This window comes from Astatotilapia calliptera, chromosome 6 (assembly GCF_964374335.1).
Source record: "Astatotilapia calliptera chromosome 6, fAstCal68.1, whole genome shotgun sequence".
Classification (NCBI taxonomy): Eukaryota; Metazoa; Chordata; class Actinopteri; order Cichliformes; family Cichlidae; genus Astatotilapia; species Astatotilapia calliptera.
Genome location: NC_137427.1, coordinates 23,105,133 through 23,131,655, shown reverse-complemented (window position 1 = coordinate 23,131,655; position 26,523 = coordinate 23,105,133). Strand labels below are relative to the sequence as shown.

Genomic DNA, 26,523 nt, shown 5'->3' with positions numbered 1-26,523 from the left:
TCATTGGTACTGGTACTGTAAAGATGCTCGTATGCGCACTCAGGTCTGTGCGCGCATACCGATGAGTTGAGGACAAAAAGGCGGTTTCCGTTAGAGGACGGCCAGAGTGATGAAGAGTGATGTTTTGGCCCCCACAGAGGAGCACGCTCTGAGCCACGAGGTTCTGTCTGTAGCGCTGCTGCTGCTGTGGCTGCGGCAGACGCGTCTCCTGCACGCGACGTGCTCCGAAACCGTTTTTTTTCAGTCCCCCCAACTCCTAGGGAGGGAGTGGGGGGGGGGGGGGGGTATCACAGGGTTTGGGAATGGTGCCTACCCTAACGCAAAAATAAATAATAATAAAATAAAATACTGGGAGACACAGGAGAAGCACGTGGAGTGGGTGGTCCTCAGCACACAGCTTTCACGTGGCTTATAGGGGAGAGCTGAGCCGTCACAACAGTCAGTCCGGTGCTGCAGCAGCAGAGAGACAACATCAGCATCAGTATGGCTGTGGAGATGGAGCCCGCGGAGTAAGTGCGCTCTCTGTTTGCCTTTGTTTGTGTGCACAAAAAAGTGATCGGACTCTGCCACCTGTTTGACTTTAAGAGAAAATAATAAGGTTTATCTGCTGTCATGCGCTCCATCGCTTATTAGGTGACATATCTTTGCGTCGGTGTGTGGGATCGTTGCATATTCCCCTTTTAAAATAAGCCGCGTAAACGGAGCCTTTACAGTTTGTGTTCGAAACTGCGCTGTTTTTGCTGTCCTGTCTGCTGTGAAACCTCCTGTGTTATTGATACCCAGTTTAATGCGACCAGTATGGTTAATTTGACACGTGAGGCTGCTCAAATGGTTGTAGTCGTGCTGTGTGCGTGTGTGTGTGTGTGAGGCGTGTGTGTGTGTGAGGGGGGTTCGGACTGTTTTGCAGTCAGGGGCTCCTTCCTCCACATGTGCCTGTTGATCTAAGACGATCTCCGCCCCCCTGGTAAAGGCGTGGGTGTGCTTTTTGTTGTTGTTGTTGTTGTTGTTGGTGGTGGTTAGTCATTCCTGTGGGGAGTGCAGGAATAGACAACTGCAGGAATGTCACATTTTTGTGTTGCTTAAAGTGGAGTTAATTTAGTACGAAAGCACTGGCTCGTAGAATCAGTGGGTGAGGTTCGTTTAATCTGCAGGTGCCACTGGTGCACGTGAAACCATAAAAATGAACGTCCAGCAGAGAGGAAGATAAAAGGGGCACCTTGACTGTCAATTGTATAAATTTAAATTTGTAATATACTGGCATATTTATAATTAGAGTTATTTGTAGTTAGTATATTTGTTTTGTAGCTTTGTTGTATATTGTATTAATTAATTTAGTTTACTTAGTTACTGTTCTTACTGTCTTGGAGCAACTGTGACCACATAGTTTCCTCTGGGATTGATCAAATATCCTGATTCTGATTGTGGATAGGACAGCTTTATGCCCAGCAGGTGGCTCTAAAGTGGAACAAAAGTCCACATGAGACAGGCCTTTTGTGCTGCGACCTTTTCCTTTTAAGGCTGTGCCCACGTGTGGCACCATCCCAAATCAGATATTGTTGAACATTTCCCCTTTGTCTCCGTAGTGTGATCCGTCTGATAATGCAGTACCTCAAAGAGAACAACCTCTACCGGACGCTGACCACATTACAGGAGGAAACCACCGTCTCCCTCAACACAGTGGAAAGCATCGAAAGCTTTATTGCAGATATAAACAAGGGTCACTGGGACTCTGTCCTGCTGGCTATTGAATCTCTCAAGTTGCCTGACAACATACTTATTGACCTTTATGAGCAGGTAAGTCTTTGGATGTTCAGCTAATGCTTTCCTTGGCTTCATTTGTTTATTTGTAATTGATCACGTTCTCTTCAACAGGTTGTTATGGAGCTCATTGAAATGAGGGAGGTGGGCGCAGCTCGCTCGCTCCTCAGGCAAACCGACCCGATGATCATGCTGAAGCAGACCCAGCCAGAAAGGTACAGCCACCTGGAGAACCTGCTAACCTGTTCCTACTTTGACCCTCGTGAGGTAAGAAAGCAAAGTGCTCGGACAGCTGCGTCAGAGAGCGCTTCATAGGTATAGCTAACATCCTTTCAATCCCACTGCAGGCGTACCCAAAAGGAAGCAGCAAGGAGAAGCGGCGCAGAGCCATAGCTGAGGCTCTGGTGAGGGAGGTCAGTGTGGTGCCCCCCTCCCGCCTCATAGGACTCCTGGAACAAGTTGGTGTAAGTGCACTGATCGATATCCTTCTGAAAAACCCGCTCTAATTACAGGGCAAGTAACACTTCTTAATCGATGGAGACAACACTGTGCGATAGTTTGTCAAAGATACCAAACAAATACCTCAGTTTTATGTATTTTTTTATACAACAGCACCACTTTAATTAGGGTTTCCTGAGGGCAACAAACACTTTTCTGCAGTCCTTCCAACTTTCTGAGTGTCTTACTTGGACACAGAATTTCACTTTAAACAGACAGTTTTGGTTAAATCCCAGTAAAACATAACAGTCACTGGGCTGTTTGCTTTCCAGGTGAAATAGATCTCACACACACTTTTGTGTCTTTTGATCAGGACCTTTAACAGAGTTCTTTCTGTGTGAAATACTGAAAAATGTATTAACGTTTTTATACCTCCAAATTCTGCACATTTAGTCAAAAAGTAATGTAAATTTGAAACCATTTTTTGAGAGATTTAAAGTTTAAAGGATGCAGGTAAGCTACAAAAACAACAACAAAAGAACAGTACACCAATCATAAAACAAGAGCAAGACCCTCATTTGTATTTATATTTAACATTTTTTTCTTTTACATTTTCTTTAGCAATTTCATCCCTGACATGTTAACAAGCTCAGTTATATTCTTTAATTTGAGTGATTGACGTGGCAACATAGTGAGTTTCTCAAGACTGAATTTCTACATTCTCAGAGACATACTGTACTGTACATCCTCCTGTGCAAGATGCTATTTTTGTTAGTGAGCTGTTACACAAGTGCTGCCAGCTACAGCAAAGTTCTGAATAGCCTTCATTCACTTTAAGTTATAACTTGTCTAATCCAGGAGGCTAATAACAGTCATGTTAAAAATAAGGGAAAAAACAAGAAAGAAACTGGACTTGGACAATATTTCAAAGTGGGAAACTTGTGTTCTTGCTGCCAGAAGTTGCATTACATTATTGTACACAGCATGAAAATAAAAAAAATAATTTGGTAGTTCTTAGTATTCTTGATTTTATTGAGATTTTCACTGTTTTATTTTTTCTGCTGACTCTTTTTCACTGTCTTGCAGTCTATGAAACTACAGCAGTATACAGATCACCTCTCCCCTGATATGACCATTGATACATCTGCCTGCAAAGAGAAATATGTGGAGAAAGAGACCTTTCCAAACCAGCTGTACCGCCACATCAAGGTCTGTAATGGCACTTGGAAAATGATTTTGTTTTCTAGCAGAGCACTCAAGTGACCAAATTTATTTTAACAACTAAATGATCCATTGGGGTGATTTATCACACTGTTACATTTTATACAGGAGAACTTTTTTATGGCTCTTTTTGTGTTTATCATCCTTTATGTGCAGATACTCTAACATGTTATACTATAATTAGTGACAATTTTCAGTATTTTCTAGGCAAAAATCATGGAAGTTGATTAGGGCCACTGGAAAAAAAAAACGTGAGGTCATGGCTTTTTTTTAATTCTGGGGGGAGGGGGAATCATAATTTGGACTTTTTTCTCAGAATTCTGAAACCCCCTCTGCACCCAAATTCTGACTTTTTTAAAAATCAAAATACAGACTTTCTTCTGATAATTTCAAATTGTTCTCAAAAGCTGAATTCTTTTTTCAGAATACTGACTGATTTTGCCAGAAATGTGACTTTTTTCAGAATTCTAAAAGACACCAAAACTCATTACTCCTAATCATCCATTCCAAAGGAATTTTGGCATCACAGCTTCACCAGATCTTTATGCTTGGTTGGTTTAGAGGGGATGTACTGCATGAAAGTGCACCTGCCTCTGCACGCAGCTGTTTATCCACACAAAGATCACCTCCAGCAATATATTATCTGGGCAACAAGCCTACAGACATTGTCCAAATATCCCTGAAACCTACTTGTCTATTTGGCTGTTGTTAAACAACGTGTACTAACTGAATTGGATCTTTCACTGCAAAACATTACAATATACTGATTAAAAATGGAGAATTCAAATAAAATTAACACCTATAATAAAAAAAACAGCTTCACAACAAGTGGTTGGAGAAGTAGGCAGAAAAATGAATAACAGGACACATTTGTATGATTGTATGATTGAATATATCAAATTATTGTCCATCATTTGAAGGTTAAAGAAGAGGTTGTTATTTCCTTGGTTATTATCCCAATACATACACACAAAAACACTGCAAACTAATTACTTTGTGCACCTGAAGGCACTTCATCTAGTCTCTAGCTGTGCTCTCATCACTTCTATCCAGATGGAGCAGCCTGAGTTGCTCATCCATGCTTATTCTCTGCCCAAGGTCATTAAGTGAGAATAGTCAGCCCACACAACAGCAGGCTATTGAAAAACTTTACGTCTCCCTGGAGTCTCCTAATATTAATTAGTGCCTTATTTCCTTGTCTGAGTGTGAATCTCAGGCTGCAAATCAAACAGGAAAGCACGTGTGCTGCAAGCATTAATAAGCTTTTCTGTGTGTGCAGTTTGGGCGGCGGTCACACGTGGAATGTGCCCGTTTCTCACCCGATGGAAAGTATTTAATTACGGGGTCAGTAGATGGCTTTATTGAGGTCTGGAACTTCAACAGTGGAAAAATTAGCAAGGTGAATATATTTCAAATCAGGAAACTAAAAATACTAAGATTTATTTTTAAACACATCACCTCCTACATACTGTGTAATACCACATTTTCCTAATTTTGTGTTTTCATTGCTGAATGAATGAACCAGGATTTAAAATATCAGGCCCAAGACAGCTTCATGATGATGGATGATGCTGTGCTGTGCATGTGCTTCAGTCAGGATACAGATCTACTGGCTACTGGAGCTCAGAATGGCAAAATAAAGGTTGGATGGGTTCATATTTGTGTGTGTACTTTCCAGATAAAATAAACGATCAATAACTGTATCCATACGATTTATGAATATATTGCTGACGTAATCTATCTTTTGATTTTTCTTTTGAAATGTGTGTGTTGTTGGGGAAGGTGTGGAAGATCCAGAGCGGCTTGTGTATGCGTAGGTTTGAGCATGCTCACAACAAAGGCGTGGCCTGTCTGGGCTTTTCCAAAGACGGCAACCAGATCCTCAGTGCCTCCTTCGACCACACCATCAGGTGGGATTCGATGTTGTCATGGTTTCTGTGTAGTGAACACGCTGCAGACTGCAGCTATTCCTCTTGCACAACATAATGTAGAGAATTTGTGTGTGTGTGTGTTTATATTTTATTACATTATTAACATAACTTACATGTAACATTGTTAAAATTATAAGTTTAAATTTGCAGGGTTAACACTGACTGTATTCATATAAGTAATATATTCACATTTAAAAATATATTTGTGGTTGATGTAAAGCCCTCCACACAAATAGCTTAAAATTGTACTAATTTAAAAATGAAATGAAAAAGAAAATCTGCTCTCATTAACAAAAAAACATTTAGAGACATATCAAAAGCAAAGAGGAAACCATTTAAATTGAGAGCCTTGTGGCAAGAGTTGCCTCGTCTACCGTGGGAGGCAAGCGAGAGATCTGACTGCCCTCAGACATGATTCACAAAAGTTTTGAAGGTGCACACATGGGCGTCGCTTCAGCAGGAGGAAAGCAGCGGTCTCTTTCTACATCCCACAGCTGATTAGCAAAAAACTGAAAAGTATATTTGGCAGTTTAAATCCTTTAATGCTTTCTAAACTGTCTGCTAGAGCACATTTTGGAAATTGTGCCTACAGTGACTCTGCATTTTTCCACTTTAGCTGCAAAATCTGTGTTTGGAAATCATACTTTTCCCCCCAAAAGCCATAAAAAACATGCTCAACTAAAAGTGCAAGATGCCAGTTGTTCACATACATTGTGCACCTGTAAATACGCAGTGCCTACTAAGCACAAAGATGTCTTCCTTTCGCTCCCACCCTCATGCACGCACTGAATCCTCATCACCGTTGTGGAGCTGAATGTTATTTCTGACTCCTGGGGGTGTGGGCTGAGCCTCTCCGCAGTGTTGGAAGCACATGTGCTGTGTGGGTGTAGCCGAGGAACCATGTGCTCAGGCACAAAGCTGCAACGTGTTCCTCTGCTTGAAATTCCACACGCGGGGTGGATTGTTTACAAATGATATATCGTCCTGCAGGACAGGAAGCGAATCAGTAGGCATTATGGGTTTTGTCACGGTTTAAGTAAATCTGCACCCAGCCACACAGAGGAGCTAAAAATAGCACATCAGCAGCTCAGTGGCACATTTCATCCGCTGTCGAGTAAAATCCCCTCTTTGAGTTGAAGAGGGGATTGTTAAAATGACTCAGCAATGCCCTTTTAATTCATTTCAGTGTCCTTTATCTCAATCAATTCCTCAACAATGTCATCTCCAGAGTCCATGAGCTGAAGTCAGGCAAGACGCTAAAGGAGTTAAATGGCCATTCATCATTTGTAAACGATGTGTTCTTCACTCAAGATGGATTTCACATAATCAGCGCCTCATCAGATGGCACTGTGAAGGTACAATTTGCATTAACAGCGTGGCGCCACATCAGAAGACTCTAGAAAGTCATTCAGATCTGTTCTGATTGGTGTCATTACACACGACAGCTGAGAAAGTGCTGAGCTACTCTAAAATCTGAGATTTTTCTCCTGTATTGTTCAGATTTGGAACACAAAATCCTGTGAGTGCATCCACACTTTTAAATGTCTGTCGAGGACACTGGATGTCCCCGTCAACAACGTGATCCCTCTCCCCCAGAATCCAGAGCACTTTGTGGTTTGTAACCACTCCAACGCTGTGGTCGTCATGAGCATGCGTGGCCAGGTGAGAGCAACTTACTCTTCTCATAGAACCTCATTTAAATCTAAAGAACGAGACTTTGCTATGCTATTATTAATGCAATTACAGCTGCATTACACAGTGTTATTATTACTGTTTCATCTACTAATTAATTTTCAATTAGTCATCAGAAAATTGTAAAAAAAAAATTGTATGACTAAAGGTGATGACTTATCAATAGTTGTTTGACTTACAGTACAAAAATGCTGCTCCTCTGTGGAGATGTCATAAACCTACATTTTCTCTAATGGCCAGTGTGGGGTGACTTATTCGGTCTCAGTAAACACTTTCCTAATCCGTTTATGATCTTCGTTAGCAGTTTTAAGTTTGCTTCAAATACATCTCATTTTGTAATTTGTGGTACTTTTAGCTGTAAAATATACTATAAAACAGCAGATGATGGCTTACACACTCAATTGAAGACTTCAGAAAAGTAGTTTGCAAAAAGTGAATAACATGGCTAGTGGACAAATCCACTAGTCTATGACAGGAAATGCAAGAAAAACTCTCTAGTCTTTGTCAAAATGTAACAAAACCTGCATATTAGCTCCTTAAAATGAATGAGCAAATCTGAATTGAAGGTAAAGTTGAAGGCGATTGTTTTGTTCCCCCAAAAACAATCACCCCCAAATGGTTCTTTGAACTGAAAAGACAATGCATTTTCAAAGTTACTTACAATGTATTGTTTATCTCAACCTTTTATTGGTGTTTTAGATTCACACTTGAATATATTTGTGGAAGCTTAACATCTCTCTCTCTCTCATCTCCTCAGACTGTGAAGACCTTCAGTTCAGACAGAAAAAGAGCAGACTTTGTGTGTTGCACCCTGTCACCCCGCGGGGAGTGGATTTACTGTGTGGGGGAGGACTTAGTGCTCTACTGCTTCAGCTATACAACAGGAAGGCTGGAGAAAACGCTGACTGTAAGTGCTGCTGCTAATATTCACTTATTATTAAAACTGTTTTGCATCTATTAAAATTTGGGCTGCTAGTGTTTTCGTCTACACTCTAATAAGCTTCCATGTTAGGTTACAAAAAAGTAGATTTGGCAGCTTGAAACTTTTATTTACTTACTGTCCAAAACATGCTGTGTAGAAAATGAGCTTTACTGCATACTGTCAGCTAGGGCTGGGCCATATCATACCTTTCACGGTAATACCGGTATATTGTTGGGCAACGATAAGAAAATGAAATATCGCCATAGAATATGGGTAAAACGCGCATGCGCAGTGCCTTTGTTTTCATACGCACATGGCGGAAAAAGCATGGCGGCGACGGAGAATGAGAAGGTCGAAATTGGAACATTGAATGAAAAGGATGAATCAGAATTGGTTTGTAAAAATGCTGCAACTTCAGTGGTGTGGAACTGGTTTAGTTTTCGGCCGTCAGATACACAAAAAAGCACTATTTTTGGTAGAGCATGCTAGCAGGCCGTCGTTATTACCGTGTTTTTTGGAAAATACGGCACACTTAAAATCAATCCTTTGATTTTTCTGAAAATCGTCAGCGCCCCTTATGATCCCGTGTGCCTTATGTATGAATTCTGGTTGTGTTTACTGACCTCGAAACGATTTTATGTCATACACGACGCTCGAAAATCTGTCAAATGTTTCAGTACCACTTTGCTAAGCTACGAACCCGCACCGCTTGATGGATTGTCGGAGCATTACGGCTATCGTAGGCAGGAGCCTCGCGGAGTGATACGTACTGCTCTTCAACATAATATTACCGTATTGTGTGTGTATAACCTCTTTTTAAGTTTTGTGGATATTATACATGGTTATGCTGAGGACATGTCGGCCAATTTCCACTGGAAATGCCTTTTGGTTCAACTGTCAGCAAGGATTTTGCATTTGCACTGTTACGTTTTTATATAACTTTAATGCACATAAAAAACAGCTGCTTGTTTAAGTGAAAATACATTGATGGTGGCTCAGTTATATCGTTATCGCAAATTTTCAAATGTATATCGTGATAAATATTTTTGGTCATATCGCCCTGCTCTACTGTCAGCTGTTGGTCTCAACCAGTTATCACTGTTATTTCAGTGTTTCTACTGTGACCTCCTAAAACAGTTTATCACCGTAAATTATAGCTGCATATCTTTGCCAATGCATCTTGTTGCAAGTTGTTAACAAATATTTTTTGCCTTTCTTGAGGTGTTACAAGCATTCAGCTCTGTTGCATATTACTTACTCTTCTTACTGCACATTTAGAGAAATGGATTTTCACAACTAGTCTAAGGTGAATGCTGGCCAGATGTAATAAATCACCATGCTGGCTAAACTTTAAAGGTGTTCCTAGGCAATCCACTAGAGGAAAAAACCCATTACACATCCATATCAATCACAGTCTAAACACACAATCTTACCTTAATACACAAAATCTCTGTTAGTTTCCAACCAGGCCTGGCACACTGATGTCTAGAAATCACCTAGTAATGTATAAAATTGCCCATCTGTAGCATCAAAGTGACATTATATTACTGTAAATGATTTCCACGATCTTCGCAGCATTTTTTTTTAAGTGTTGTTATTGTTTAGCTATGTCACTGCTGCTGAGTAACAATAACAGGGTAAGGGGTGGGTGGGAGCAACTGATGGGTGATGGAGAATGTGTACTGATCTGTCTTCCCTGCACTCACAGGTTCACGAGAAAGACGTAATTGGCATCACTCACCACCCACATGAGAATCTGATTGCCACGTACAGTGAAGACGGTCTGCTGAGGCTATGGAAGCCTTAAAGTGTCACCTGCATTATATTGTGGAGGACCTACACAGCTGTTGACATGGTGTATTAAAATCTATTTGTGCCATGAAAATGCTTTGAAAAAACAATCAATGAATATGAAAAACCACCTTTAAATTATAAATAAATTTACCAATCAAAGTTTTACCCCCCACTTTAAAGGATTCTGTATGTTGGTTTCTTTTTTTTTTTTAATTCCTTGTGGAAAATTTAAGGTAAGAATGCCAATATTTATGTTTTCTTTAAGTCAGCAAATTCTCAACAAAAAAATAATCTAAAGTAGCTGCACTTTAAACATGTTTTTTCCTTCCATATTTTGATTTTGAGTAATTTATTTGTAATTCATTAGCATTTGCAACGCTGTTTAGGTCCTCCATACCTTACACCTTCTTCCTCATGAATCCAACTTCACCAGTTTGAATCCCCATTTTCATCTCTTCTGTCTTTATTAGACATGAAAATGCATGATGGTGAACTGTTGTGAAAATAGTTATAATAGAGATCGCCTCTTGTTTGGGCATAAACAAACAATATCAGGTATATGATTGATTTGCTTTGGTTTATAATAATGTTTTTTTATTCTTAATTTTTAGATTTTATCCAAATAACGATTCTGATGTCATGATTTATTTGTTCTCTGCGTTCCCTGCATGCTACCTCAGTGCACTACAGTAATTTTTGTAGTCCTTTAAAATATGCATGATGACTGATAACCCTGTACAGAGCTCCAGTGACACATTCTGTATCCTGTGCGTAAACAACAAATGTATTTTACACATTTATTGTCCTGTGTCTGATGTTCCTGTGCATAGATAAGGTACATGTACCTGCAACAGACTTCCTCTAGCGGTAACTGTTCGTACTACCTGGTACTGTCGTCATTTATCACTGCGAGATATTGTTTAGCAACTGAATTATTTATTTTTGGTATATTCATTATGCTGTACATAACATCTCCAACCACATGACAAATGATAATAAAATTAAAAACCTGGTGTTTGTGTTATTTCATAATAATACGCTTTAGTGCTAGATTTGTTCCCAACGTAGCAATTTATCCAAGTACTGTATGTGCAACATTTTTTTTTTTTAAAAGGACAGTCAATTTGAATCTTTTGCTGCTCGGCACTAACAAGTTTCCAGATGTGGAAGAATTAATAAAACTGGAAGTAACAGGATTGGTTATCGAACCCAACGGGTTTGTAAGTTGTATTACAAAGTATGAACTATTATATCTTCCTAAGCCACTTTTTGTTGCCATGTTCTTGTAGTCAAAATTTTTGTGAAACGGATGAAAAAAATATTTTCAAAGCCCAAAAGAATATCATCCATTTTTTCCCCTGTTTAATTATATATATAGTAAAAAGAGAGTACATTCTCTTTCAGTTCTAATGTTTTGCATATCAAAACATAATAACAATCATTCTAACATTAACTACAAATGATGAACAACATAATGGTACAGGACCTTGCAGTCAATGAGTCAACCATAAACTCCTCTGTATATCTAGATTCAAATGTGAGGCAGCTCAAACTTGCCTCAGATTACTTCATGCAACAGGACAATGATCCTAAACACAGCAGCAAATCTACAACAGAAGGGATAAAAACCTGATTGAGACTGCTGTGCATAAACAAATGACTCAAAGCTGCAACATGTGGTTGTACAAACTACTGAATCATGGCGTATACCTCATCTTTCACACACCATTTTTGTGTTTTGTCTTAGTTTTTGTTAAATATTTTGGAATTTTAAGGTTGTATTTACCTAATTTCAGAACCCGTTAAGGACCAGGAGATTAAAAAAAACAAACAAAAAACCCTCATATGTAAAATCTTCAAATGGGGAGAAAAAAAAAAAAAAAAAAGGGCATGCTATCGCAACTGTACCCGATATGTGGTCACTGTAGATTAAAACACAGCAAATATTCAATTTTAGAAGAAACAAACAAACCTATTTTTATATTAATTCCCATCCAACTAAATAATGACTAGAGTGTGAGATGTACAGAGAAAGAGGGAAAAAAAATACTTTGAGCCAGTGGTTTAGATTGTAACAGGGTGTCTGAATTTTAATATCTGGGTATAAAAATCCAGTTTAATGAAAAACAGCAGAGACAGATTTTCTAAAAGATATCAAGCACTGTTACACAGAAACTTAGAAAGACCATTAAATCACATTTATTTAGAAAACATGAACACAAACAAGTAGACCACTGGTCCAAACATGCATCAAGTTAATTTAAAACCTTGGCAACATTTACTTGAATTACTCTTTGCATTGAAATCCCCTTACATTATGAGCGCTCAAATTCACATCTGCATTCAAGAACTACTTACATTATTTAAGGAGACCCTTGCTTCTGTGAGCATGACCGTTTTACAACATCCAAGGCAAACACCATTGAGATAAAAGAAAGAAAAATAAAACTGCATTATCAAGTAACTTCAAGTTAAGTTATGAAAAGGCTTTCAAACAGGCAGACACTTTAATGAGGTATAAAGTTTGCAGGTTTATCTATTTTAAAAGCCCACCCATAAACTCCCATTACTCATTTTGGCTTTTACAAGGTTCACAAGGAATATGGAAAAATATTAATATCTGGTTTCATTTGTCATTTAAACTCTAGATTTTGGAGTCTGATCTCATTGTCTTCCAATGATTTTAAACTCACAACAAAACTAAACAGGCAGACATTAGAAACCTTTTCGAGTACAATGTTGCCACAACCATGCCATTGTTTCCAAAGAAAAATCATACCTATTCAAAATAGCCCTGCTTATGCTTTGTTTTATAAAATGAAAACGGGTCCAGTGATAGGGAAAAAATGTCAGGGAACACACATGGGTAAGAAAGAGAAGGACAAAAAGGAAGTTATTCTCTTCTTTCCACAGAAAGAAATGTCTCTAAAATGTCTCAGCCATAGGCAAAGCACACAAAATGTTCTGTTACTGTCACAATGATTGAATGTAGGAGTCTTCATGCACTCCCAGCTCCTGAGAAACTTGAGACTTAATCCACAGACAGCTTTTTCTGACCAATCAGAGCAGGCTGGACCTTTCAGGATGAGCATTTCAGGAAGAGGATGAACTGTGGCATAGCGGCAATATGGAGCGGGGCACGGAAGAATACGTTGTGTTTAGTTTTTTTAATATTAGCATGTAAACCTATTCTAATTAAAAAAAAAAAAAAAAAAAAGAATTATGAAATGTAAATGAGTATAACAAGAATCATAAATAGCCTTTCAAAATATAAGGTGATTGCACATACCTTTGCACACTCTCACACTTACACTATACTAGACGTGCGCGGCATCGTCACAGACAACTGACTGCAGCTCAGGAAAAAACTAAACAAAACGCTAAACTCAAACATTAGTTGGAAATTAAGTGGCTTGAACTTCCCGTTTCCCTGTTTTAATCATGACTACACTGATTTCAAACCTGTCACATGTTTTGTCATAAAAAGTCTGAAAAAATAGCCCTTGAAAGGGTACAACAGCTTTAATGTTTTAAATCAAGTTTCCAAGCACCTCCACCACCATCTGGTCCTCGTGGGCCCCTTTCAGACAAACACGCCTGAGCTGTATAAATCAGCACTCTGATCGCTTTTTCATTAACTCTTTCCCCCATAAAGACGACATCTGATGACCTCACATGTTCCCTTAACGAGTTTTGACATCTCACTGTATATCAATTAAGATGTGGTTTTACAACCATTAAAATAGTTTCCTGTTTTTCTGAAGTGTCGCTGTGATTCTGTACTGTAACCAGAAATGTGACCACTCTTCACAAAAGAACTCCAAGGGTTACTCCTAGTAGGCTTTAAAGGGTAAAGAGTTAAAGTTACAGCAGCAAACGCACTAGGTCAGAAAATATGTGTATTTGGCTGACTGCATGCAGTCACAACAGAGAGACACCCACACTATTACAAGCGTGCACGTCTCTGTTGTAGCTCTGTGGGCCGATCAGCTCACTATAGAACGCAAAACACCAGCTCAGTTTCTAAACTGCTCAGAGAGAAAAATTTCTTCTGTGATAAAGTTTTCTAGCCTCTGTGAAAAGGGTTGGGGATGATGTCCTTGCTCTTAATGACAATTGTCATTAGACTTTGCTAGAGTCAATACTGACAATGCACGTCCCGGTAAATACAAAGACTTTTACAAATAAAGCTGATATTGTGCACATACCGTGGATCTCTGTCACAGTCACAGGGATGTCTGAATGAAGGCATGAGGAACACTGACTGAAAGACAGAATGCTGTTACTTTAAGAGACTGACAGATTCAGCGCCGTTACAAGTTTCATGGCTGAAAGAGCTACAGACACCAAAAATGGATGAGACTACAAAAAGTGGTTTTCAACGCCTGATTTAGATTTCTCTCTCTCTCTCTATATATATATATATATATATATATAGGTTATTTACCTATTATTGTCATCAGTTTTAGTGTAACTGCACAAAAAGCAGGCCGTCATGCTTTTCCCTGAAGCCTGTTATACCAGCCCTCATCTTTAATCACAGTGTGAATGACAGAAGAAGAAGGAAAAAAAAAAAAAAAAAAAAAAAAAAAAAAGGGGGTCCTAGATGAAAAGGAATTCCACTGAACTGCATCTAAGTTCAAATCCTGCAATTTTAACATTCACAGGGCATTGGGAAACAGTTTTATGAACCAACTTCAAACAAACTAAAGAGACGAATTGATTTTTAAGGAAAATAAAGTTAAAAGTGCACAGGTAACCAAAAAAAAAAAAGGTGCTTTGCATTGGAGATGAGGATCTAAGCTTCTGGAATAGACAAAGGCCAGCTGTTGCTTAAGACGTCTGGCACTGAACACCACCAGTGGTGGCGTAGTCGTCTTCATCCATGTAGTAGCACTCATTTCTGTATCTTCTCCTGTTCTCAAAGTCACAGTCCTCCAGGTCAGCATAGATGTAGAGGTCATCGTCCATACTGTCTGGCTGCTCTGCATCCATCTTTTCTGGGAGATAGCGCTCCAGCTCCTTCAGCTTATGTTCGGGGAGGAAATTAGCTTTTGGGAACACCACCTAATGAAACATCCGTAAATAGATTCAGTTGCAGCTCCACAGTAGACCATACACGCATATTATAATGCAGAAAAATGCTAACACTTTATGTTATTTTAATGGTGTCAATGTTTGCAAATATGGGCCTCATCAGCTGCTTTGCTTACTTATGCGTAATTTAGTCATAAAAATATAAAAGACAAAGGCATTAAAAAAAAACAAAACAAAAACCCCCAATAAATGCCAAAGAGATTCTTACCGAGAAGTGAATAATGAGACGCCCCTTCTCAAACGGCCTGCGATACGTGGGCATCCCTTCATTCAGGACACACTTAGTGTCGCCAGGCCTGATCAACTCCCCTGTAATTTAAAAAACAAATATATACAACATCAAAATAAATTAACTGAGTAAGAATGAGTTTGTAGTTTATTTTAACTACTGTACGGTAGAGGTCCAGTGGTCTTGACAAGGTGGCCTAGTTTCACTGTGAAGTACAAGCCACACCAAATGTGGCTTGCTTGGCTGACAATAACATTAGGCCCATTAAGTCAATCTAAACAAAAAAAAATAAAATCATCACTGTTTATTCATATTTTTCAAAAAAAATGATTTTAACTGTTCTGGAAAAGGAGGACATCACAATGACACAACACATCTAAAACACGGTTCACATCTCACAGAGAAATCTTTCAAACATCAATCACCTGGAATTATTTTAAAAAGCGCTATGACAGTTTCTAAATTCAATATGTGTTATTCATTGGATGCATTTTTCAATAATACATTCATATCCTCTAAAGCAGAACAATAAAAAAAACAAAAAACAAAAATGGACCTGAGCCTGCTGATGCTACCTCATTATACATAAGAATATTTTCATACACCAATCTGGTTGCCAATCAAAGTAACTCCCAAAAAGCATTTCCCACTTTGATTTACCTGGATGTGATGTGATGAGGAGAGTTCTGTTGTCCAGTGTCTGAATGGGGTTCTTGAAACCACATAAAGCCTCAACCAGCTGCAACTCCATGGACATGATGAGGTCCTCTCCTTTCCTAGTTAGACAAAAATGAAGACCAAAAAAAAACAAAAAAACAAACAAAAAGAAAAGCAAAAAGAAAGTCAAACGTCAGCCTACAGCATGGACATGGAAATTAATTTTATTTTTATTGCACAAAAGGATGAGAGGGTGATGGTAAAGCACCAACCTTGGTTTATCATCCTAGTTAACATTCAAAACAACAAAAAGACACTTAAGAGCAGCTTCTTTTTACCTGGTGAATTGTGCATGGTCTCGCTGATCTAAAACAATGATGATGTCGCCTGGCTCGAGTCCCGGCTCCTGGTCTCCCTCTCCATGTAAAACAATTTTCTGGCCATCTCTCATTCCTGTGTAAATGTCACCGGGTAACATATGTACAGGTTTACCGTTTTCCTTGTTTGCACACAAACAGACGCAAAAAAAAAAGTTTTACATTTCTCTCACCTTTGTCAATGTGGACCTCCAAGATCTTCTTCTGTCGTAGGATCTTCCGGCCTCCGCATGCTTTGCAGCGGTCCTTTTGGCTGATTCTTTTTCCTTGTCCTTGGCAGCTGTGGCACACTGTGGACATCTGCTGTACCATACCTGGAAGTAACTGGTGTACGCGGACTTGCATCCCTGTGCCATGACAAGACATGCACACCTGTACCGCTCCTTTACGACCTCCACGACCTGCCAAATGAATAATGCAGGAGAAACAGTTTGGTTAGATAACTTGCACCAGACTGATGTGACGCACATCTCACTAACATCTAAGCAACTTTTTAAGAGAAACATACCTTCACATCTGTCACAAATGGTATTCTTTGGGACAGCAAGTTTTCTTGTTGCTCCATTATAAAGCTCTTCTAGCGTCACTGTAATCTGATGAACAATATTCTTCCCTGGGGGGCAACAATATTGCACAGTTAGTTATATCACAGATTTCAGCAGTAACACTTAAGCCTGAGAGGTCTCCCAGAGAAACCACTAAGACAAGCTTTCAATAATTCAATCATTTTGCTGTACATTTGAAATGCAGTAATAAGTAGAAAAAAAAAACCCCAAACTCAAACATTCAAACTCTCTACGTTCGAAGAGTGAGACATTTTTTCAGAAAGCATTTCTCACACTGTCTCTTTGTAATTCTAAAGCAAATTCTAAAGCCATCTAGCGCAAAACAGAGCATAAATCAGGCATGCTTTAGGGGCACGTGTACCCGTGAGTAACAAGTCTCTTACGGTATGAGCATGAACTTTCAAGCCTTTAAAGACTGTTCTACTTTATTTCAGCTAAAACTATGAGTACAGAGATAATCTTTGTTTGCTTGGCATTCTCTGGCTCTGCCAATTACACAAGTCTGCAAAAAAACAAAAAAGATTTTTCAGCTGCATGTGATATTTTTGGTAAATGTTATTGTTTTTAGAGTGCTGAATCCAAAAACGATCGCCATTTCCCTCCATCACGTACAGATTTTTTGCAAAACATGAGGAGTTTACATAAAAAAAGCACAACAGTGATAAAAAAAACAAACAAACAATTAACAATGTTTTATTACAATTAACCAAACATATTTTTTTAAGATTCCCTACCTTTCGCCATGAAGAAAATAACCCTCCACTTACCTCACTCAATTCCTCGTATTTTCTATTTGTATTTCTCTTGAGTCTCACTCTTAGTAATATTAAATGAATGTAAGAAATCATTATTAGATACGCTTTTTTGACTCAAGTATAGGATACCAGATTTCAGTTTAAAAAGGGAAATTGTATGCTTAATTACACTAAAAAACACGAGTTTTGCAAGAAAACATGACGAGATTGAATTTTAAAAATATTTTCCCCGGTTTCAGTGAGTAAAAATCTATAAGAAACAGTCAAAGAATCCCGTGCAGTTTTTAGGTTGCAGACCTGTGTTATCTGTATCATGACTGACCTCTAGTGTAAAATAGTGTACTTGTAAAAAAAAACAAAAAAAAAACTCTACATCACGATTAGGGGTGGGGGTGTATTAAAGATCATACAGCACCAAGCCACAGTATGATTTAACAGATTCAAACTCTTTGTGTCTGAGTCTTTAGAACCAGTTTTCTTTCATATCGCATTGCATCAGAGAACATATTTAACACAGGCAAACTAAATGGGTTTACATATTATTTCACAGCTATATCCTCTCAACATTTGCCTACCTTTTCGCTCTCTATGCATCCGGCTGCCTCCACCAAAAAACAAGTCAAAGATATCCATGGGTGATGCAAAGCCCCCACCACCTCCACCGCCAGTTCCTCCTTCTTTTATAGCCTTTTCACCTCCCCGGTCATAAATCTCTCTCTTCTTCGGATCTGACAAAATCTCATAGGCCTGTGAGATCTGCTTGAACTTGAAGAAAAGAAAAAAGAGAAGACAGACCGTGTCAGAAGATGTGTGCCTCACCTGTTGATGTTAATGACAGTAAGAAAATACTACACACCTTCTCTCCTTCTGTGGGATTTTTATCGGGGTGATATTTCAAAGCCAGTTTGCGATAGGCCTTTTTCAGCTCATCTGGAGTTGCGCTGGGTGGCACACCCAAAGTGTCGTAAAAACCTGTTTCTTTGACCATGTTTGCCTTGAGAAACTGAAATAAATAAATCAAATATTCATAAATAAAATAAAGTTCATAAATGTTCAGCTTCTTGTGAATCTGAGCTCAGATCTTGTGACCATAGAGGACATTGCATGTGATCTGCATGGACACTGTCACCCTAAACTATCAACCTGGAAATACTTTGTGATTAGATGGGAGGTGATGACTGAAACATAAAGCTTGTGGGCCACAATCAGCCCAGCAAAGACTTCAACCTAGCCCTCCGGAGAGCTTTAGAAAATGTGCACACAGACGTTAATTTTGGACTTCTAATTGTATTTTCATACGTTCATGGCCATTTATAGTACGTCAGAGTAGTAAGTAACAAACTAAATGACAAAAACGTTCCTGTTTTTTCACCATCTAATACAGTTTCTGTTAACAAAATAATTGCCAGACACTCAATGACTTACCTTTTCTGTTAATTTGACACATTTCTTTAAGCCTAAAGAGACCTGCTGACAGATTCATTTCACTACAGCAGCATTTTTATTATTTTACTTTCACCAATCTGGCCCACTCAAGCTCAAACTGGAGTTCACAATGTGAATCGAGTCTGGCATCCCTACTCTAAAGGGTGAAGTAGATCCAAACCAGCAACTTATTCCTCATTATCATAACAGAGTCGCTAAATCCCTTCACGGGGGGTGGGTGGGGATTCAAAGAATTAGCTACCAGTTACCAGCACCACACAAATACAGCCTCAATCCAGCCCTTTTAAAAACAGATAACTAGCAAGTCCTACACAAGACCTTTTCCGTTGTAAAAAGGAGCAAAGACCAGTAGTGCCTTCGCTTTCTGTCCGGCGTTGAGTAATTTGTTTACTCAACGCTGCCATATTTGTTTTAGAAGCGATAGTAAAACTTGGCGACTCAACTATTTGTAATCTTTTATTAGTGGGAATAAAAGATCACAGTATATTTGAACAAGATGTTTGTATCCAGTTGGTTTCAGAGGTGTTTATGAATCAATAAAAACAACTCAATACTGTTGTCGAACGCTCCTTTTGGTACTTTTCAGACATGTCCAGTTACTTAGGTTTTACATAATCCAGTGGTTAAATGTATGCTGTTACACGAGGGGCACAAACTGGGGCTGCTCGGGCCCTACGAGGCTATTTGAGCTACTTAGCCCGGCTAAGGAAAAAAAAAGATTAGCTTTGTTGTTTTCTCAACTTAAACACCGACCAAAAAATACACATGACACTTGTGATAAACACCGTGTGAACAGATAATTACTGTTTTCCAACCTTATATGAAGACAATGATGTCGCCTCACAACCTCCGTTCACAGCAACTCTTCTAGAAGGTTCTTCTAACCCGCCTCTATCGTAAATGAAAGTCGCGTCCGGTGACGTTTATTTCCTGCGACGGAGCCCCCAGTCACCCAAACAAGCGTGAACTGTTGGAAACAGAAACCCTGGTTGCGAGGCCGAAGGCAAACGATGATAAAATGCCACTCTGTTGGCTTATTAGCGAGGAGGGGAATCATAAACCCATCCAGCTCCCTCATTTACAGACTGTTGTGTTGGGGCGAGGGCCAGAAACAACCATCAAAGACAAAAAATGCTCTCGGCAGCAAGGTAACAGCATCTCAGTCTGAAACGCTAGCAGTGTTAACAATTAGATCAACTATTGAAGTATTTTTTTTTATCAAAATAAAAAAGAAAGATTAAAAAAAGAGATGTATTGTATGACCGCTAAGGTTATGGCCACGTCAACACAGCCTGAGCTCTCTTAGGCAGGTGTTCTTGTAATCTGTTTAAGCGATCTTCAAGAAGCCTGGAGAACTCCAGGCTTCTTGAATGACATTCAAATCGCTTCTTTAGATGTTGGCCGCCTTTTGTTTCGTTCTCAATCAAGGTGATCACAGACTGCTTTAACAAGGATGATAGCTGATGCTGAAAAATTTAGCTGTTGCCAATCAGGTGCTTTCCAGATGCAAGGTGAATCAAAATGTGATGGTACTTCTCTGCATTCATAATTCCATCAATTTTGATAAGATCTCAGCAACACTGGCTGAAACGCAGACCGAGCCTCCACTGTGTTTTACATATGCCTGTAGACATTTACTGTTGTGTTTCTCCTGACCTCCTTCTTACATATTAGTAACACATTGAACCAAAATGTTTAAATTTGGATTTGACACGCCATAATACCTGTCGCCCTTGATTTTTCATTCCAGTTCTCAACCTGAACTGAAACCCTTTCTCCCCATTTCCCTTCTTTCTTTCACGACTGTCACCTCTCCAGTGAGACCATTTCTGATGAGGCTTTGATTAATAGTTGATGGATCAACTGAAGGGCCGAATGCATTTCTGTAATATTGAGGTTAAGCACTTATTAAGCGTCTTACTGAGAACACAAAGCCAAAACCATACATTAAACTATACACTACAAACAGTGTATCTGCCTCACATCCATGGGTATATTAGAATCACCACTAACATGTATATCTTTGGACTGTGGGAGGAAGCTGGAGGACCCATAGGAAGCCCAAACCCATTTACAACATTTTTAATTGACTTTCTAAACTATTATAAATTTCCCAAAGATTTTATCATTAATATGTGGAAAGTGTGACTTTTGCAAATGTTATCCTTTTCCAACCAGTGGAGCTGAAAGCAGAATGCAACAAAGGTTATGTCAAAGTTAAACAGGTAAGATACTTACACATTCATAATTTGAATATCTATAAAGAGGTTAAACTTTTTCCCATCTTCCACTTTTTACTATATAATCTTACAATCTGTCTTTTATATCCCCATTTTTATTCCAAAGCTGGGCTTAAACCCCACCTCTGTAGACTCCGTGGTGGTTGGTAAAGACAGTGAGGTCAAAATAAAGCCTGGACAGCGCCTTCATATTGTCAATCAGCTTTACCCCTACACTGTACAGTTCAAAGAGGATCCCACTGGCAGCCAAAGTGGAACAAAAAGGCAGCGAGAGTCCACTTCAGAGGACCGAGAGAGCCAGAGGGACGCTCAGAGTATGAAAGCAGACAAACAAACAGAAAGGATCTCAGTGTCAGTCAGTCACGCTGATTCCCCAAAAACAAATGTAAGAAAAAAAATGTTTCGATTGTTTTCATGTTTTGAGTTTGAAGGAATACATTATCCAGAAGAAACATGTCCCCTAATATCGGTTGCAGGAAAATGCTGGACACTGGAGTCAAGGCCTTAAGACATCAATGCAAGACCCCAAGATGCAGGTAGCCGTTCTATAAAAGAGACTCACGATGTGATGTTGACTGGAGAACTGGATTTTGTCTCTAATATCCAATTTTTAACTTTTTTAAACTAGGTGTACAAGGATGATAAAGTGGTCGTTATTAAAGATAAATACCCCAAAGCTCGCCACCACTGGCTTGTGCTCCCGTGGCAGTCAATTCCCAGCCTGAAGGCTTTGCGCACTGAGCACTGTGATCTGGTGAAACACATGCAGAAAGTTGCTGACCAAATGATTCAACAGCGCCCAGATTGTAGTTCGGTGCAGTTCCGCACGGGATACCACGCCATCCCAAGCATGAGGTAAAAATTTAGACTATATGAAATGATTTTGTGAACTTGGGAGAGTAACTAAACTAAACTAAAAATATGGAGGTAATATGCTTAGACTTAGTCCTTTTACTACAATTTGACTGATGAGGCTTTAGTGGATGTGTTTATTGAGACTGCTATAACAAACAATTAAAAACAACAAAAAACAGTTTTAAATTAGAATAAGAATAGTGATAATAATGATAATAATTGTTGGTTTTATAGAGAATTTTTCAGAATCTACCTTAAAAAGTGCTTCAGAGATCAGCAAAATAAAACAAAGACTGAATGAAATAAAGAAGTACAGGGCAGAATAAACTAAAAATTAAGACCAATAAATTGTAGAGAGAAATTCAGGAAATGAAAGACAGTTCGAAGTCAATTAAAAATCAAAGTAAGCATTTTTGTTTGTTTGTTTACCAGGTAGACACTCCAGTTAATGTGGTACTCAAGGTTAAAGAAGCTCTGAAGTTAATGACTTTTAAGAGGTTAGGGTTAAGGATTTTCATTCTGACTCAAAAGCTTGTGAAATCAATCACGTGGTCGTTAAAAGCTAAAAAACAAAAGCGTCAACAGAATACATTTGGAAGCAATTTTGAAAGGGAATCCTAACTTTCTGGGAATAAATGTTAATTTAAAAAAAACTGTGCAGACTTCTCTATGCTTAAAATAAGTACATTTCATGTTTACACTTAGTTTAAATGAACCTTAATTGCTCATCATTTCCGCATTGAACCTTTACTTTTATTTGTCTGTTTTTTATGTTTTCATTTACAAAGGCTCTGATTTTTCAAATTTGCGTTTTTAATGTTTCATCCTGTTCTTCTGATCTGGCTTTAATTTTTCATATGAACATGTAAAACATCTTTAAAACCATTAAAGAGAAATGTGATGCAGATGTATTATTGTATTTGAAAAATGAATCTAATAAATTGTGGTGTGGTCCCAACGTCTGACACATAAACAACAATCATTACCTTAAAATAACTACTACATACTGTGTGAGTGTCTAGATCAGGGGTCCCCAATCCCAGTCCACGAGGGCCGGTGTCCCTGCAGGTTTTAGATGTGTCCTTGATCCATCACAGCTGATTTAAATGGATAAATTACCTCCTCAACATGTCTTGAAGTTCTCCAGAGGCCTGGTAATGAGCTAATCATGTGATTCAGGTGTGTTGACCCAGGGTGAGACCTAAAACCTGCAGGGACACCGGCCCTCGTGGACTGAGATTGGGGACCCCAGGTCTAGATTCTTCCCACATTATTTTGGAATAAAAGTGCCACGAAACTTGAAGCTAGAAGCTGTTTTGGACATCTGCTGCCATCTTGTGGCTAAGATCTGAAATGTAAACGCTTCAGACTTTACTTTCTAATCTTAAACAGGTTTTTAATGTGGCTTTGAAATTTTCTCTCTTTCAGCCATGTTCACCTCCACGTGATCAGCCAAGACTTTGACTCACCTTGTTTAAAGAACAAAAAGCATTGGAACTCATTTACAACAGATTACTTCATTGAGTCTAAGGGTAAGAACAGTTCTAGTTTATTTTTAACACCTGCTTAGAAATAATTTGGCTTTAGAGCAAATCATTTATACTGTGGACTCAAAATACTTTGTGTTTTTCTTCCTGCAGATGTCATTCAGATGCTTGAAACTGATGGAAAAGTCACTGTGAAAGAAGGCACCAGTGAGTTGTTGAAGCTACCTCTCCGCTGCCACGTGTGTCGCAAAGAGCTTCCCACTATACCGGCACTGAAGGAACACCTGAAGTCTCATTTCTGAGATAACAATGTGACTGTAACTTATGCTCATGCTCTGGGTTTTCATTGATCACATATCTCATGTTAACTTTTTTTTATAGTATAGATTCATTCTTTTGTACAATGTTAAGTTCCTGTAGCTTCCATAATTATTGGCCTGATTACAAATTCCAAAGGTCTTCAATGTTTGTTGCTTTTTCAGCTTTTTAGGGTTTTCCAGTTTAATAGGAAATTGAGTGTCAAGCTACAAAACGTTCAAGGTAAATGCCATCAGTGTAATGCAAGGTCATGGATTTCATGTAGTGTTAATACCATTTCAAACATGTTAAAATATTTTGCAATAAATATTTTCTAAGAACTAAATACTGCCTATATCTTTTCAATTAAAGTTGCCTCTTTTAAGTCCTGCAGTGCATCAAGTTTAGACTGATTTTTAATGCAGATTTACAGAAAACAAAGGAAGCTGTCGATGTATTGTACTGGGAATGCATTAACTCGCTTTCAGAGCTGGCACAGCTGCCACAGAAATCAACATTTGTTTCAAAAAGTATAAAAGAAACCTTTCGAACTTACAGGTTTTTATATAAGGAAAAATAGCTTGCTGGAAAAAAACTGTACTGCTTTGATGTGTTGAAATAGTAGCAGACAGTCAAATAACACATTGGTACTTGGGAGAACTTTTTGTACTTTTTCTTTGCTGCTATTACAGTACTCCTTTAGCAAATAACAGTTAAAGCTTGCTCAGCCACCTACTGCTAATACCTACGTCTCAGTATTTTGATTCTCATTCTAATTATGTGATTGAGAAATCTGTTTAAACCATTACCAGAGCACAGCCTCTTTACACCCACACACTCGCAGTATCTCTAGTCACACCAATCATTTGCATATCCTCCTTCACTACATTCAAGAACCTCTTCTGTGGCCTTCCTTCGTGTTCTCCTGCCTTGAAGCTCCATATTCAACATGCTTTGTACAATACATCTCCCTCCTCTGCACATGTCCAAACCATCTGATCCTTGATTCTCTGGACTGTTCGACCTGAGCTGTCCCTCTGATGATCATTTCTAATCCCACCCATCCTGGTCCGATGATCTCAGCATCTTCAGCTCCACCTCTTGTCTTTCCCCCCCCAAACCACACATAATAGCAGGTCTCACTACCATCTTATAAAATTTGTAATTAAACTGTCTGCCAGAAAACCCAAAAGCGCTTTTTGCCTCACAGTTTGTCATAAATCTCAGTAAATTATGGAAAACCAGGTGTACTATGATATTGAATCAGACAGTTATGTTGACATGGTCATTAAACAGATTATTGGTGACCTTCTCGGTGGAGAGAACATATTTAGACCATAAATATGGGTGAATTGTCTCCTGGACATTGGCAGACATATTTTGCTGGTGGACAATGTGAATCAACTGGAAATTTCCTTTAGTCTCCACTATGCTTTGTGACTGATTCTGTGCAGTATATCAACTTTTATATTGTATTTGTTTTTCCTGGCGTTTTTCCAGATTGTTGTATACGGTTTCGCCCTTTTCCTCAAGAAAGATTATAAAAACGTAATTTGCATTAGTACACAATACAACATGAAGATTTGGTACCATCTAGTGGGGACTTTTCATATAAGCTGCGACAGTTTTCGAGATTTGTCTATTGACGAACTACTTCTCCACACGATATTCAGTATTTTTAGGGTAATATCGTCATCAACCAGTACAACAGAAATGTAAAAATAAATTAAACAAAAAGGCTCGACTGGCCCGTACGGGGATCGAACCCGCGACCTTGGCGTTATTAGCACCACGCTCTAACCAACTGAGCTAACCGGCCACGTCTGCGTATGAGAAAGTACCATTTATATAGAGAGTCATACATATCACACGTCGTAGTTTCACATTCGACTACAAGGCAGGTATTATGTGCTAGTATTTCATTTAAGAAGTATCAGTAATAAACAGCAATACTCTGCGACAATGCTGTCTTTGCTAGTGATCCGATACCAATAACAATAGCCTACTTTTAACCTATAAAGGGAGTTTATGTAGGGGAGAACAGTACCTCGTGATTTAGGCTGTGAGATTAGCCTAACCAGCATCCATTAGCCAAATTTGGAACATATTTTAATGACCTCTAAATGGCTGTAACAATCCTGTGGTTTAAATGTGTTATAGACCATTAATTAAAGAGACGTGATAGTAAACACAAAAAGTTGTTTTCATACTATCAATATTTGGATCAATTCCCCCCCTCTAATATGCAGGACAGCATTTTGCTTAAAAATGTATTATTGTAGAGGTGCACTCAGCTTAAAATTTTTATTCTTTGTTTATTCAGCTGTCCTGCCACTATTTTTCAGTAGCTAATTGTAATTTTTAGAGATGGACCGATCTGATATTACCTATCGGTATCTGTCCGATACTGACTTAAATTACTGGATCGGATATCAGAGAGAAATCAAAAATGTAATCCCATCCGAAGTATCACAAAACGCGCTACTTGGCGTAACCCAGCTCGGCGCATCGGAGCAGTATGCCCTGTCAGCGTCAGTTGGAGCATTTGGAGCTGCTACATGCTTCCTAACAGCAGCATTTCATCTCTGCAAAAACTATCCCAGAGACTTAAAGCAAGTGTGTAAGTTCATCCCTGAATGTTTGCATAGTATTTCCACGTTAAGCTTAACAACTGATATATTGAGCCACAGCTGGACTGGTCATTTGAGTTCCAGTTTGAGGTGAAAAGGAAGCGATTTGTCCCTTACGTCAGCTAGAATTA

General features: G+C 38.8%; 3 protein-coding genes and 1 non-coding gene across 6 annotated transcripts; 2 read left to right on the top strand and 2 right to left on the bottom strand.

Annotated features, from left to right (window-relative positions):
* The first annotated feature begins 283 nt into the window (after positions 1 to 283).
* LOC113024232 (WD40 repeat-containing protein SMU1-like) lies at positions 284 to 10,769 on the top strand. Its single transcript, XM_026171114.2, has 12 exons — positions 284 to 509; positions 1,584 to 1,794; positions 1,873 to 2,025; positions 2,106 to 2,222; positions 3,283 to 3,405; positions 4,697 to 4,816; positions 4,943 to 5,059; positions 5,200 to 5,327; positions 6,577 to 6,703; positions 6,849 to 7,010; positions 7,798 to 7,947; positions 9,671 to 10,769. Exons 1-12 carry the CDS (start codon positions 484 to 486, stop codon positions 9,767 to 9,769), a joined length of 1,533 nt encoding a protein of 510 aa, XP_026026899.1. The 5' UTR covers positions 284 to 483; the 3' UTR covers positions 9,770 to 10,769.
* A 1,050-nt stretch (positions 10,770 to 11,819) lies between these two features.
* Positions 11,820 to 19,838, bottom strand: dnaja1 (DnaJ heat shock protein family (Hsp40) member A1). Its single transcript, XM_026171111.2, has 9 exons — positions 19,699 to 19,838; positions 18,294 to 18,440; positions 18,013 to 18,202; positions 16,625 to 16,729; positions 16,290 to 16,517; positions 16,078 to 16,192; positions 15,743 to 15,858; positions 15,062 to 15,162; positions 11,820 to 14,823 (listed from the first exon to the last, which is right to left on the bottom strand). Exons 2-9 carry the CDS (start codon positions 18,423 to 18,425, stop codon positions 14,590 to 14,592), a joined length of 1,221 nt encoding a protein of 406 aa, XP_026026896.1. The 5' UTR covers positions 18,426 to 18,440; positions 19,699 to 19,838; the 3' UTR covers positions 11,820 to 14,589.
* Positions 19,792 to 24,108, top strand: aptx (aprataxin). 3 transcript variants are annotated; one of them, XM_080302474.1, is made up of 7 exons: positions 19,792 to 20,031; positions 21,062 to 21,108; positions 21,347 to 21,508; positions 21,600 to 21,659; positions 21,752 to 21,978; positions 23,407 to 23,510; positions 23,619 to 24,108. In XM_080302474.1, the coding sequence occupies exons 1-7, from the start codon at positions 19,902 to 19,904 to the stop codon at positions 23,765 to 23,767; spliced, it is 879 nt and encodes a 292-aa protein (XP_080158600.1). In that variant the 5' UTR covers positions 19,792 to 19,901; the 3' UTR covers positions 23,768 to 24,108. The 3 variants fall into 3 exon arrangements, with proteins under 3 accessions (XP_080158600.1, XP_026026898.1, XP_026026897.1); XM_026171112.2 differs by having other exon boundaries at positions 19,793 to 20,031; positions 21,230 to 21,508; XM_026171113.2 differs by lacking the exon at positions 21,062 to 21,108.
* Positions 24,109 to 25,507: 1,399 nt separating this feature from the next.
* Positions 25,508 to 25,581, bottom strand: trnai-aau (transfer RNA isoleucine (anticodon AAU)). The gene has a single exon. It is a non-coding gene; the product is annotated as a tRNA-Ile (tRNA).
* Between the last annotated feature and the right edge of the window lie 942 nt (positions 25,582 to 26,523).

Excerpts from the sequence above, each read along its gene's own strand:
- aptx (XM_026171112.2), top strand. The coding sequence starts at position 19,902 with ATGCCACTCTGTTGGCTTATTAGCGAGGAGGGGAATCATAAACCCATC. Across the intron at positions 21,509-21,599 it reads CTGATTCCCCAAAAACAAAT|GAAAATGCTGGACACTGGAG; the intron begins GTAAGAAAAAAA and ends TATCGGTTGCAG. Across the intron at positions 21,979-23,406 it reads CACGCCATCCCAAGCATGAG|CCATGTTCACCTCCACGTGA; the intron begins GTAAAAATTTAG and ends TCTCTCTTTCAG.
- LOC113024232 (XM_026171114.2), top strand. The coding sequence starts at position 484 with ATGGCTGTGGAGATGGAGCCCGCGGA. Across the intron at positions 2,223-3,282 it reads GACTCCTGGAACAAGTTGGT|TCTATGAAACTACAGCAGTA; the intron begins GTAAGTGCACTG and ends ACTGTCTTGCAG. Across the intron at positions 6,704-6,848 it reads CATCAGATGGCACTGTGAAG|ATTTGGAACACAAAATCCTG; the intron begins GTACAATTTGCA and ends TGTATTGTTCAG.
- dnaja1 (XM_026171111.2), bottom strand. The coding sequence starts at position 18,425 with ATGGTCAAAGAAACAGGTTTTTACGACACTTTGGGTGTGCCACCCAGC. Across the intron at positions 18,203-18,293 it reads ATCCCACAGAAGGAGAGAAG|TTCAAGCAGATCTCACAGGC; the intron begins GTGTGTAGTATT and ends CTTTTCTTCAAG. Across the intron at positions 16,518-16,624 it reads CATTTGTGACAGATGTGAAG|GTCGTGGAGGTCGTAAAGGA; the intron begins GTATGTTTCTCT and ends TTCATTTGGCAG.